Source organism: Tachypleus tridentatus, chromosome 10, assembly GCF_004210375.1.
Source record: "Tachypleus tridentatus isolate NWPU-2018 chromosome 10, ASM421037v1, whole genome shotgun sequence".
Lineage (NCBI taxonomy): Eukaryota > Metazoa > Arthropoda > Merostomata > Xiphosura > Limulidae > Tachypleus > Tachypleus tridentatus.
The window spans coordinates 136,904,687-136,918,744 of record NC_134834.1 but is presented as its reverse complement, the minus strand read 5'-3'; the positions used below and the strand labels follow the sequence as shown (position 1 = coordinate 136,918,744).

Genomic DNA, 14,058 nt, shown 5'->3' with positions numbered 1-14,058 from the left:
GTGTAGCTTTGTGCGAAATTCAAAACAAACCAAACCAATCCTTTCCAGTCATTCTTCTTTGTGAATTTCTGTCGGACCACTAATAAGTCTAAGAATCGAAAAGTTCTCAACTGTATAGTTGTGATGAAATGTTTGCCTACAGATGTATCTTGGTTTGACAGTTTGATATGGTATAAAAGTTCTCATGGTCAATCACTGAGTAGACAGCTTGTTTGTCCGGTATATAAACTATTGCATCTTTTTCAAATCATACAGTAAATGATACATTTGTTTTTAAACGTAAGGGACTGTCTTATGTCGAAAGTTGTGTTATTTCCTGATGCATGCTGTTTATATGTGGACAGGTGACGCACTTGTTTCGTTTACATGTGTGAGTACTTGAGTATCATTTGTTTTTATTTAAAGCTACTGTGCTCCAGGATTTATTTCAGGTTTTTGTCTAGTTTGTAAGGGTAGGTCAATGGAAAAGTATTGTGTAATTGTTTAATATAATATATTTTATCTCCTTGTTGGTTTGGGGGTATGTTAGCACAAGTCTTTGGATTTAGATTTATAACTGTTATCATCACAACATAATTTGCATAGTTGTAGAAACTGTGAAAAAGGTATTGACTTTTTGTTGCTCTGTAAGTGGTAAGAGTGTAACCAAACAAAGTTGAAGACTATAATAAATGTGGTTCATCTGAGAAATGACGGTTTTATAGTGAGTAATTTACTTTTAATTTTGTACTTTATCAAGGGTGGTGTATAGATTAGGAATGATGTCATGGTAAAATGTGTCACGTGTGTCATAGTAAGGGAAATTTAGATTTTTTTAGAAATATTGCCTTTTAGAATTAAGAACTTAAAACTTATTTACGATTGAAATACGTATTATTAGCTAAGATTTTATGCTATTCTAATTGGAATAACATAAACAATATTAGTTTAATAAAATTTTGAATTTAAGATGTAAAACTTTATGTAATATTCAGTAAAAAATACCAGGGTGGATACACTTAAACTGGTACTAAAGGCAGTACAAATGCAATTTTAGTATTCTATTCTTCCTCGATCTCTACGTACCTGTAACTCTATGAACGAAAAGTGCTTACTTTTTTCCTAACCCATCAATCCTCTCCTAAATATCAGACAATGGATAGATGTCTTTGACTGTTACGCCGTTCACCTTTCGAAAATCCGTACAGAACCGTACACGACCATCATTTTTAGAAATTAATACAACAAGAGATACATATGGACAACTACTATCTCCTATTATACCTCGTTCAAACATTTTCTTTACAAATTCCTTTAGTTTTAACCTGTGCTTCTCTGGACTTCTATAAGGTCTTTCTGTTATAGGTTTATTGTTCTTAACACTATCTGATGCTTAATATTATTTGTACATCCATTAGAACCATCTTCTCCTACAAATATATTTCTATGTTCGTTTAGCAACCTTATTAATATCTGTTGATATCTTATTGTACAAGCAGCTATGTAAACTGTTAGCTATTCTATTTCTACAGGCTCAATTAATACTTCTTCATTTTGCTTAAAGTCTTATACCTTAGCATCAATAAATTGACTTTTGGCAAGCATTTTTTTTGTTTAATGAATCTTACAGTTACATTTTTTATCATATTCTTTTGTTGGAATGTTCTTTTGCTTACATCATGTGTAAGTGTAGAGTCATCTGAGGGTTCTGACTTGCTATTTCCTTGCTTAAATTTCTTAATCTTACTTTGCCTTATTTTAATTCAACTTACTCTCTTTTTAGAATTATCGGCGTTATTATTACTATTGCTACTAATGTCTTTGCTTGGCTTAAATTTCTTCTTTCAATGTTATTTAATTTGATTTCTCTTTAACCACTTCATATTCTTACCATGCCGAATTTGTTCTATACCACTGCGTTTGAAGTATCAGTAGTTTTGTGTATTGACGGTTCACCCTTAGCCTTGCTAATGCTAGCATTCAGCATCTGAGTATTAATTTTAGTTAGCGAGAAGGTATTAACTGTCGTAACTTTAGCACATAAGTTTGAAGGCACTAGTCCAAACTTAAGAGTGTGTTTTTCTTATAGCAAAGCCACATCAGGCTATCTGCTGAGCCCACCGAGGGGAATCGACTCCATGATTTTAGCGTTGTAAATCCGTAGACTTATCACTGTACTAGCGGGGGGTGAAAACTTAAGATCTACGTTTCTGTGTGCAGTTTACCCCTAGTAAAAAATATTTCAATGTCGTAATATCTAAGAAGTCTTGCTATAAAATATCATCTAAGTCTATCTGCTTACAGATGTAAAATGGGCATTCAGTGATGACCATGGCAGATAATTCATTGAGTTGCTTAGCGCTTAACAACAAACAAACACACCAAGCTTCTATACTTTAGCAATATATTTATCAGTACATTATCTACTATTTATTTGCTATTCGATAATGTATTTACACAAATGCTTTAGAAATTAAATAATTATTTTAACGAGATAAATGTTTAAGTAAAAATAAAAATATAAAGGATAAATACAAAATAAGTCATATACTGTGATTATATATAAACTAGTCAATTATGGATTCTTTTAGTTTGTAATATTTTGAAAATTACGGTGTTTTACTCTTTTGTAACCCCCACCCCACCGATAAATTAGTGGTAGATTTCTAGACTTATAACGTTAAAATCCGGGGTTTGATTTCTTATGGTTCACAGAGTTTAGGTAGCTCAATGTATAGCTTTTGTAACTTTGAAACATTTATTGAGATATTTTGTAAACAATAGTGGCGTAGGAATCAGGGAGGCTGGGGTTTGCCACCACCCCATCTTTCAATTTGTTCCAGTAAAAATGCATCAAAATAATGAATATTTCTCTGAAGAAAAGCGGGAGAACGCATAAAATTTAATCAAAATCCCAAGAGTTGCAAAGGTCTTAAAGTGAGTCCTTACCCCATTGGTAGTAGGTATGTTGGTAGCGCGCATTCCCTCACTCAATTATGTCTTGGCCTTCTTACTTTTAATTTGCCTCTTACCTCCCTGAACAAGAATTAATTAGCCGCTAATACTCTCCTACAGCGTCCCCCAGTATTTCAGTGGTGAGTTTAGAGAGTTACAATGTAAAATCTGATGTTCCATTCACCGTGAGCAATTGGAATATGTAACTTTACAGTAGGGCTATTTCTATTTCTATTTTATTTTTTATTTGTTTTTCTAATTCTTAATGCTGTGTGAGGGTGATACTTATATATAATTTTCTCTCTAAAGCCTTTAATATCATTTTGTATGAAATGTCTCAATCAATTATCAGACATTAAAATTAATTATAAATAGGCACCAAGTAGTTTTAACGCAACAGAGGACGCTTCATACATCGTATGTGCATGTTGAGATGCTAACTGAATGTTGTAATAAGTAACTTTGGTAGGAATAACGTGTTTGAAATACTCAGTGTGAGTATTTGTAATATATGGACGTTTATTTCTTGACAAATGTGCAGTTTTTCAATAAAATGAAAAATTTGTTCGTTGTGCATCTGTGTGTAATCATTATTTTTCGTTTCGATGTGAAATGTTAGAAAATTGGTTTTTCAAATTGAAAATAATTTGAATTTACTATAAAGTATTGCTGGTCCATAGCGGTAGTTAGTTGATACTAACTTTATATTATTAACTTTTATTATTTACGTTTAAAATATGCTTTTAAAGTTTTTGTTACAAGCTCAATGTTATTTCTGTTTGTTCAACGAGATCAAGCCAACGTGTTAGTATTACGTAAATCGAAAAGAAAGCATGTTCTATTTAAATCTTAGTAGAATTAATAGCCAAAAAAATGTTTTTAAAGTATTTCCTGCTATTAAAAAATACTGTTCTTATTTTGGCAAAGAAATTAAATCGTATCCCTTTCGCTATTGGCTTGAAGAAGAAAAACGCTGTGAAAAAAGGAATGTTTCATATTACATTCCTAACCCTGCACAAGTGAAGGTACCAAAAATCCGTAAGTACCTTTGCAATTTGATGTAAGAGACAGACTTGTTTGTAATGTATTATGTAGTTTATAGTACATGTTATTGAAGCTGGACTTGAAAATTTTCATGCTTAGGCTAAGACATTGTAATACGTAGCGTATTTGAAGAATCGTGAAAAAAAATAATTTTCTACATTGTTTTAAAATGTGTTATTAGACTTTTGGTTTTACTGTAGACTGGTTTAAAATTACAATATACACCTATTGGCTCCTTCGTTAATTCAGATATATGCATGGATATTGGGCAGTGCCCATGTATGTGCCTGATGAGTAGGTATTTGATCTTTTCCTCTATGTGTATAGCTACTTGTGAAAAGTTAAACTATCCACATTAACGGTGTGGTATGACAAAACATTATCGCAGTTTGAAATGATGAACAAAAAGTCAATTGGAATATATTATGAACCGTTTCTTTTGCATATATTACATGTCTGCCATTGAAACAACAATAAGGTTGGCATACACAAGCTTATGAAATTTATATTAAAATTATATTCTTTAAAGGGAATTGTATTTATTTGAAAGAATAAAATATTTATTTACGGTAATATTTTGATTATAAACAGAAAAAGAGAAGCTCACAGAACAATTTCCTCAACCAAGCCAGTTACTTAAAAGAATACTTCATGAAGTGTCAGTAAAATACCAGTTAGCTACAGCAACTTCCAAACTTCTGTTACAGCAGCTACCACCAGGTGAAGGCCATATCCATCACTTTCTTATAAGTCTAAGTATTAAATAACTACCAAGAAATTCAGTGAACCTTTTAGTGTAATTTTATCCTCACCATAAATTTTAAAGTTTGTGTATTTTTATTTAAAGTATAATAGAATGAGTTTTCTTTGTAAAATTTGTGTACATTATGTGATTTAATTAAACTTTTTGTAAATCATTGTTTTTAATATACACCTAGAACCACGAAAACAACAACAGTGGAAAGCTCGTCTAACTGTCACTTGGCCTCAGCATTTTGTTGTTGAAAGTACAGCAAGTAAAAAGAGTGAAGCAGAAAGGATAGTTTCTCTTCTTGCCTGTCAGAAAATCAAGGTAGTATGAAACCCGTTTCAGATGACAGTTATTTGTTTCAAAAATGTTAAACTTTTCATATAATGACTACTGCTTTACCTCAAATTATGCTTACAAAGTACATGTTTATAGGAATGTTATTGGCTCAATTTATATCTGCTTATTGTTTTCCATCATATTCACTTTTTTCTGTACCTTTGGAATTTTATCTCAAATGTTAGATTTTTGCCATATGTTGTAAATGCAAAATTTGTCATAATTCTCAAGCTATGCTTTTTAACCTTTAAGTAGCAGGACTGTTATAGGTAGTACCATCAATTGATAATGGCTGCCATTTAAAGGTTAATTTTATTGTTTTTATGTGAACACAGTGTACTGTGTTTGCAGTTTAAAACTGTTTATGACTGGACTTTTATCTAATCATTGCTTAGGTTTTCTTATATATGGCTAACAGTTTGTTTGTTGTCAAAAGTCACCAGAAGTGGTTATTACTTTTCTGCTGAGAATGTACAAAAAATTAAGTTTGTTATTCCCAGTTAAAATTACTTAAATATAAGAGGTAATTAAATGTCTGACTAGTAGCTATGAACACTTAGCAACATTTTATGTTGCTTCCTTTTCATTTCTTACTGAGTTTTTTAGATGCAACTTTGCTAAGCTTGGGTTACTGTAGTGGATTTAACAGAATTCATATTTCAAAATTTCTTATGATTGATTATTTTATTAATATTACCAAGTGCAGCTTTGTTTATATATATTGATTTGTGTGTTAGTGCATTTTAGCTCGTGTTGCACTGGTGCATTATGTTTAACAGCTTTCAAGTCTTAAAGTTGGTTGTAGTTTATTGTGTTGCAATATGTCATATTTATATTTTCCTCTAGAATTTTTTTGATATCTTTGGTTGTAACAGTAATCAAATTGTAAAGTTAGTCTCTTTCTGCTTACTATTTAATAATAAAAGCTAGAATTGTTACTTTTGAGGACATGTTTATAATAATGTATGTGCTTTTATGTCACTGTGTTCTATTTTCCATTCCTTTTCTTGATTGAAAATACCAATTTTATCTTTGTACTCCAGCAGAAAGCTATGTTTAAATTTTTTTCCCCATTACTAACTTAACCAGTCCTGAAATATTTTTAAAAATCTGCATATCAAATTCTTGACAATTTGAAATATCAACATAAACTCTTAACTTTTCTCTAGAAACGGGTGTGGAGATAATGAAAGATGTTTTAAAATACTTACAACTTAACCACAAACATACCCATGAAAAAGGAAGTCTCATCTACACTTTCAATTATAAAATCCTCTTTTCTATGCAGTATTAAATGGTATTTTATATATATGCATTATCATAAGTTGGATCATATGTTTAATGCAGATGAGAACCCATTCAATTGCTTGGTAGTGATTTCTTTTTGTTGTTAGTAGTAAAAATAATAGAATTTTAGGGTATATTTAAGGACATTTTGATTTTCAGTCAAAAGAAGTAATTGTTCCTGTACATAAGTTACAAAATAGACTTTCCTTTGAATGTTGTTTCAAACTTTGATCTTCTGATTTAAGAAAGAGTATTACCATATTGGAAACATCTCAGTAAAGGGATAGTAGGATGATTCTGGGGATGGAAGAGTTGTTTTAGCAGAATACAGTCATGTATTTTGAGAAAACAAGGTTAAGAAGTGACATTATTGAAGATTACAATATTATCTGGGAGATTGGTAGGATAAAGGCCCTTGATTTTCTTATGTAATAATCATAAGACAATAGGATAAGGAGAAATAAGTTTAAGATTTGGTTTAAAAAAAAAGTTAGGCTTTATTTCAAACTTTGGTATTAGTAAAGGTATGCACTTTTTTAAAAATTTAAAAGGAAAATCAGTGAAGATGGGTTTAAATTTTTGCTGTTTTCTCAATAGTGGGTGTGACGGGATTGTATTGAAAAATAGAATGGTCTCATGTCATCTGTATGTAATTAAAGTATGTTTAACATGTATTCTTTGTATTGCATTTAACATTTGTATTTTAGTTACAGAACCAATATTATAGTTAAAGATTATACTGTTCAGATAATTTTTTTTTTTTTCTTTTGGTTGCACTCTTGTAATATAGTAATAACTAACATGTTATAACAATTTATCTCGGATACCATTATACTTTTAAAGTTGCATCATCAAGGCTATTTAATATATTTTTATTGGTAATAAGATATTTCTTTTTGTGCATGATCATACTGATGTTGTGTTTTTTAAAGAATATTAAATCTACAACAGTACTTTAGCCAACAGCTAGCATTTGTCTTTTTCATAACATGTCTCTCCTCCTTTCACATGTATAGCTATTCTCATTCAGTGCTGCCCTGTCTATGCAAAAAAATATTTTTCCATGGCACAAACCTTGAACTTCCATTTGATCCACAGTTGATGTGGTTCACAGCATCTTAACATGAGAATTGTCATGCAACAACCCTCCACCAGTAGAAGTACATTTGTCTTCCTCTATTCAATTTTTGCCTAGCAGGGTCAGGTGATTTGGGAGCTCAACTCGCATTCTGAAAATCATGGGTTTAAATCTGTGTCCCATTAAACATGCTTGCCTTTTCAGCCATAGAGGTATTACAACATGGTGGTCAGTCTACTATTTGTTGGTAAAAGAGTAGTACCAGAGTTGATGATGGATGATGTTGATTAGCTGCTTTCCCTTTGGTCTTTCACTACTAAATCAGGTGTAGTTTTGTGGGAAATTCAAAATAAGTGTAATCTATTTGACTTTACAGAACTATGACCTCTTGTAGGGAAGTTGTTTGGTGCAGACACTTTTGAGTTGTGCTCTTTTCACGTGTTGATTTCATGTTTTTTCTGAAGTAGTGCTACACCATTTATTTTTCTACAGTTGGTACTCTGTAGTTTGTTGTGTTTTACCACAATTACATATCTTTTTTAAGTTTTTTGTTTTTCTGTTATTTCACCTTTTCCTGCTTTCCCATTCCACAGGAACTTGGAATCCCTCAGGGCTATTTCTTGATTGTCATACTTTTCAGTTTGAAGATTAATGCTATCACTATACAACTTCTTTCTACTGTTGCAAATAGGCTCTATGTTGATGACTTCTACATTTCTAGTTGGTTGTCATGCATGAGGTTTGTTGAATGGCAGCTTCAGTCTGCCTTCAATCATTTGTTGAAGTGGACTGCAGTAAACAGTCTTATCTTTTTTTTTTTTATGTAAAAACTGTATGCATGCACTTTTGCTGCCAACAAGGTATTCACCCCAATTCTGAGCTCTCAGTGACATTATTCTTCCTATGGTCTCTGAAGCAAAGTTCTTGGGACTTATCTTACACTGTAAGCTAACCTTCAATCCACACATCAAGCAGCTACATAATCAGTGATGTCGAGAAAGCCACTTGTAGAGAAAAATATATATGTAAAAACAGCTCGTTTGGGTTGAGAAAATATTTTACGTAGAGGAGCGAACAAATACTAAATAAAGAAACAAACATAAACAAATACAAAATTAAAGAAGCCTTACTTATACAACAACTTTAGTCCAAAATAAACCAATACAAAGGAACACCTTTATACCTATATTAAAAATAATATAATAATAAATTAAATGACATAAAATTATATATTCAAACATCTAAGCATGCCCTCTACATTCCAACACTCAGTTACACAACCCCTTTCAAACATGTGGTCAACTTTCGGGTCAGTTACCTCTTTCTTTCTTAGTGAACCAGACGATGACCAAAGAAGGTCGTAACGTTGTTCACTCCTCTACGTAAAATATTTTCTCAACCCAAACGAGCCATTTTTACATGTATATTTTTCAAGCAGCTACATGTTAAGTGGACAAGGACACTGAACATCTTTTACCTCTTGGGGAGCAGGTCAATGTTCTGTTCTAAAAATCTATTGTGTCATCATTCAGTTCAAACTGAACTACGGATCTCTAGCCTATGATTCTGCTAGAACCTTGGCCTTGAAGATGTTTGAGATTTCTGCACTTCTCCAGTCTAGAATTTGTACACTGTCTCATGAACCTCATCTACATCTCTGCCACTTGCAACTTTCTTTACAGTTTTCCTTAAAACTGTGATCCTTACCACATCATTGCACCTGCAGTTGTCTTCCTTCCTCAGTGGTCTATGCTGTCATTCTTCCTTTTGGCCTTTGCATCCAGGTGTACCTGGCTGAATTGGGTCTGTCCTTGGATGACTTTGCTGTGGAAACTCTGCTATGGTTTGATGTGACTAGGTGGTTGCTCACAGAATCTCTTCTGTAGTTTCTGTCTTCAATGCTGAGTTGTATACCATTTCTTTTACCCTGGATCATGTAGAAGCTATGCAGTAAACAGATTTTACTATTTACTTCAACTCTCTTAGTTCTCTGCTGGTCCTGGAATTGCATCACGTTAGTTCTCACCCTATTCTCATCTATATTCAAAACTGACTGGCCCATTTTTCTTTATATTCCATTTCTATCCAGTTTTTCTAGAAACTGGGCTATATTGGCATTGACAGAAACAAGCTTGCTGACACTGCAGCTAAGTCTGTCTGCTCTGGAGCTGTTACTGCTGTGCCTGTACAATATATGGACTACAGCCCTGTATTAAAGGCTTGGCTTGGCTTGGCTCAGCCTTGGAATGAGTGACATGATAACAAGCTTTTCCAGATCAAACCTTCTGTTGATCTTTGGCCATCTTGTTTCTGTAAGGATTGGAAGAAGGAAGTTGTCCTGTTTGAACTACTCATTTGTCACAGTTTTTAACTCATTTTCATTTGTCTGAGACTGATGCATCAATATGTGGCTTTTGTGATACTCAAGTCACAATAACCTACATTTTACTGTTGTTCCATCTCTGAACAGTGGCACCATTGTAAGCATGTGTATTTGGTTTTTTTTCCCACAGGTTTACTCCTGATATTGTAGTATCGTTGATGATGATGACAGAAGCAGCTCAAGTTGGTTGGATTTTGTAGGTGGTAAAGTGTTTTCTGATTCTTGCCCATCATCTTGTCCAGTTAGGTATGTTTTTCAAATTTATCTCAGCTGGGCCTAACCTTCTCCAATTCTTCTCCATTCAATGGAGCTTTCTATTCTTCATGCCCTTTCTGCACATGAGGAACTATTGATTTTGGGGACTTGTGCTTTATTTGAGCACATATGCATTCTCTTCACTGAATACACTGCACAACAAAGTGTTTGCTTCTTGGGTACTGTTAGGTGTTCCTTATAGATTTTTGGCTGCTGATCACGAAAATCACATCCAAATTTGCCCATCACATACCGTTTTATTGAAATCTTTAGTTTTGTCATGTTTTTTCTTATATTTGTTTCCAAAAATTTTTGTCTCTGTAAGAGACCTATGAACAATGTTTTGTGCAGTTTGGGCATGTTCAGGCATGAAATCAGGCCAGGTTGGAAGTTGTTCTGTGGAAGTATGCAGCCTGGACAGGCCGAAGCCAGCCTGACACTGTCTCAGCAGGCTATAAAAGTGGCTTGCGTACACAGATGCTGCTCATTGGATTAATATAGACCTTATTGTGTGTACGTTTTGTTTCAGAATATAGCATTGCCTCAGTAGCACTGTAAAAAGTAAGTTAAATGTTATAGACATTTTACAGGACGATTGTTGTTGGTCAATATGTCTCATCAATGTGTTTACTCATAACAGCCGCAATATATTCTGCTATATTTGTGGCGAGTATACGCTTGTTCATCAGACATGCTCAATGTCTGCTCTTGTGAAGAAAATGTATCATCTGTACTTTGGCTGCAAAACTGGTGGTCAAGACCAGGAATGGGTGCCTCACATTTGTTGTGCAGCATGTGTTGTCTGTCTGAGAGCTTGGCTCAGAGGCACTTGAAAGACAATGTCGTTTGCTGTCCCGATGATATGGACGGACTGTTACTTCTGTTTGACTAATGTGTCTGGTTTCTCTGCCAAAAACAAGAAGTCAATTGAATATCCTAATCTGCCTTCAGCAATGAGAGCTGTGCCACATGACGACAGTCTTCCAATTCTGAAACCACCAGAGGAATGGACCTTAGACAAACCAGATGAAGAAACTGCAATGCAGGGAACTGGCAGTGACACTGATCTGGATTTTGAACCTTGCTCCTCAGGCGATCCACATCTCATAACACAGTTAGAATTAAATGATCAGGTCAGAGATATGGGTCTGTCAAAAGCAAAAACTGAATTGCTGGGTTTGAGATTGCAAGAATGGTGTTTGCTGTCATCAGGTACGAAAATTTCTGTTTGTTGAAGCCGCCAAGATGATATAACCAAATTCTTTGCACAAGTTGACAGTTTCTGTTTCTGTGTTGACATCGAAGGATTGTTCTTTGCTTTGGGTTGTGACCATGACCAGCAAGAGTGGCATCTCTATTGATTCATCAATGTTAAGCCTCAAAGCTGTTCTGTTACACAATGACAACATTCACCCTTAAACACCTGTTGGCTACGTAGCACACATGAAAGAAACCTACAATAACATGGCAATGTTGCTGAAGCACATCCAGTACAGCAAGTACAACTGGAATATCTGTGGAGACCTGAAAGTCGTTGCTCTGTTACTGGGACTGCAGCTCGGCTATACAAAGTACTGTTGTTTCATCTGCAAATGGGGCAGTCATGCCAAAGAATCGCATTATTCTAGACAGAGCTGGCCACTCCGTAAAAAGTTAGTTCCACGACAGAAAAATGTGGTGCATGAACTGCTTGTAAACCTGGCAAAGATTTTTTTGCCTCCTCTTCACGTATATTTGGGACTTATGAAGAATTTCGTGAAAGCAATGAACAAAGAAGGCAAAGGTTTTTGTTATTTAAGACAGATATTCCTAAGAATAACTATGGGTGAGATCAAAGAGGGCATTTTTGTTGGCCCTCAGATCAGACATGTTATGAGTAACAAGCAGTTCAAAGATCTGTTAGTTGGGCCATAAAAGATTGCCTGGAAAGCTTTCAAAGATGTTGTTGACAATTTTCTTGGCAATTACAGAGCACCACATTACATTCAGCTAGTAGACAGACTTCTCAAGACATACAAAACATTAAAGTGCAACATGTCACTCAAGATTCATTTCCTCTATTCACACTTGGACTTCTTCCCCACAAATCTTGGTTTTGTCAGTGATGAACATGGCGAAAGGTTTCACCAGGACATTGCTACAATGGAAATATGCTATCAGGGCAACTGGAATCCGTCAATGCTTGCTGACTACTGTCGGACACTGCAACGTGATGCACCGGACATTGAATACAAATGCAAATTAGGAGCAAAACACTTAATTATGTTGAACTTAATAGCATATTAGAAACATAAATGCAATTAAATATGTTTTATTGCCGGTAAACAGTTAACTGTCTATTTTTGAGTTTCTACATGATGAAGCAAAACCAAAACTATTTTTGCATACCCACCAGGTACCTGTCACAATCAGCAAAAACTTTTCAGGAAACACAACTTTTAAAAAAAAATTGTGCAGTGATATTGCAGGATCAATGGAATCTTGCTTTGTTCCTTCAGACTCCTCAACTACCCTTCCTCCTTCCCTTTCAGACGATTTTCATTGTTAGTTGAACAAGACAATGAAGGGAATGCAACTTTCTCTATCCAATTTGGATCTAAATCTATGTACTATTACTTCTCTCCATGGTTGAGAGCATGGGTTAATCAGTGAGTGGCTTCTGTACAATGGTCTTGGAGCAAAAGGTCATACTATATCAATATCTTGGAGCTTCTGGCAATATGACATGATTTGGTTAATTTCCTTTGTATTGTACAGAACCAACTTAGAATAATCCATTCAGACAGTGCCATAGTTGTCACCGATCATCAAGGGTCCCCCACTGGTACAGGGGTAAGTAAACAGATTTATGATGCTAAAATCAGGGGTTTGATTCCCCTCGATGGACTCGGAAGATAGCCCAATGTGGCTTTACTATAAGAAAAACATGCCAATCACCAAAGTGCCACCCATTCCTGTTTTCTTTATAGTCAAAATTTAGAACTATAGGGCCAAAAGTTACAAGTATTCAAATTGCATGTCTTGTTCAAGGTGCATTCAATCTTGTGGCTGATTATTTTTCCTTGACCCTCTGGTTTTCCAGTAGATCTGTAATCAGTGGGGCAGTCTCATCTGAATGCTTTTGCCATTTTCCTCAAGTCCAATTTACCTTTTTATTTGTTTCTAGTTCCTCGTCCTCAAACCTTAGCAGTAGGTACTTGTAGTCAGGACTAGACAAACTGGTATTTTTATGTCTGCTCTGCCATCCAACTCCTTCCTAGGGTGATTTCATCATTTATTCCATTCTATGTTATGTCCTTCTGTTTGCTTCTTATTGATTAGTGCAGCTTCGTTTTTTTGTCTCATTCAGCTCCAAACTACACTCTACTTTGTTAATCTCAATTACTGGTTCTTCATGCTTGACCTATATTTGGTCCATTGCAAGGACACCTAGATTGTTGATTCATATTTCTTTCCTTTTAGCATCTTTTTTCTTCTTGACCTACTAGTTCTTTTTTACGGATTTCTTCACCTGGTTGTTCAATGGTACTTTGATCTCTTCCATAGCTGGTTATAGTGTAGCCTTATCCAAAACCTTCCATTTTTCCAGGTACCTTGGTATTTTCCTCACCTACCATATCTGTTTTATTTGTTGGAACGTTCTTCTGGATTGAAATACTAGTATTGTTCTTCACTGCCTTACTCTCCCATGTTTTGAACTTTTATGCTTATCTTTTATGTATAACCTATTCATGAAGTCTTTATTTCATAATCCTATTAGCATTGTTAGTCTGATATCTTTGTCAGTGGTGTTTCATGTACTCTGCTTCATTCCAAATATGTTTTCCTTTATTCAGATCAATCTTTCCTACTCTGTGATGAGAACTGCCCATCCAGAATCCTAAATCTATTGGAGTATATTGTCTTGCAATTAGTCATTCTGTAAATATTCTCAGATACATCTTCTTCATCCACCCCAAGATGCAAAACGATCATTCCCTCACGTCCTCA

General features: G+C 34.4%; 1 protein-coding gene across 1 annotated transcript in view; it reads left to right on the top strand.

Annotated features, from left to right (window-relative positions):
- Positions 1-3,329: 3,329 nt before the first annotated feature.
- The window catches only part of LOC143230418 (ATP-dependent RNA helicase DHX30-like), a 39,519-nt gene continuing 28,790 nt past the window's right edge, over positions 3,330-14,058 (top strand). Inside the window, exons 1-3 of the mRNA XM_076463941.1 lie at positions 3,330-3,972; positions 4,570-4,698; positions 4,917-5,050. Coding sequence (XP_076320056.1) covers positions 3,768-3,972; positions 4,570-4,698; positions 4,917-5,050 — 468 coding nt within the window. The 5' untranslated portion in view covers positions 3,330-3,767. The remainder of the gene's footprint in view (positions 3,973-4,569; positions 4,699-4,916; positions 5,051-14,058) is intronic.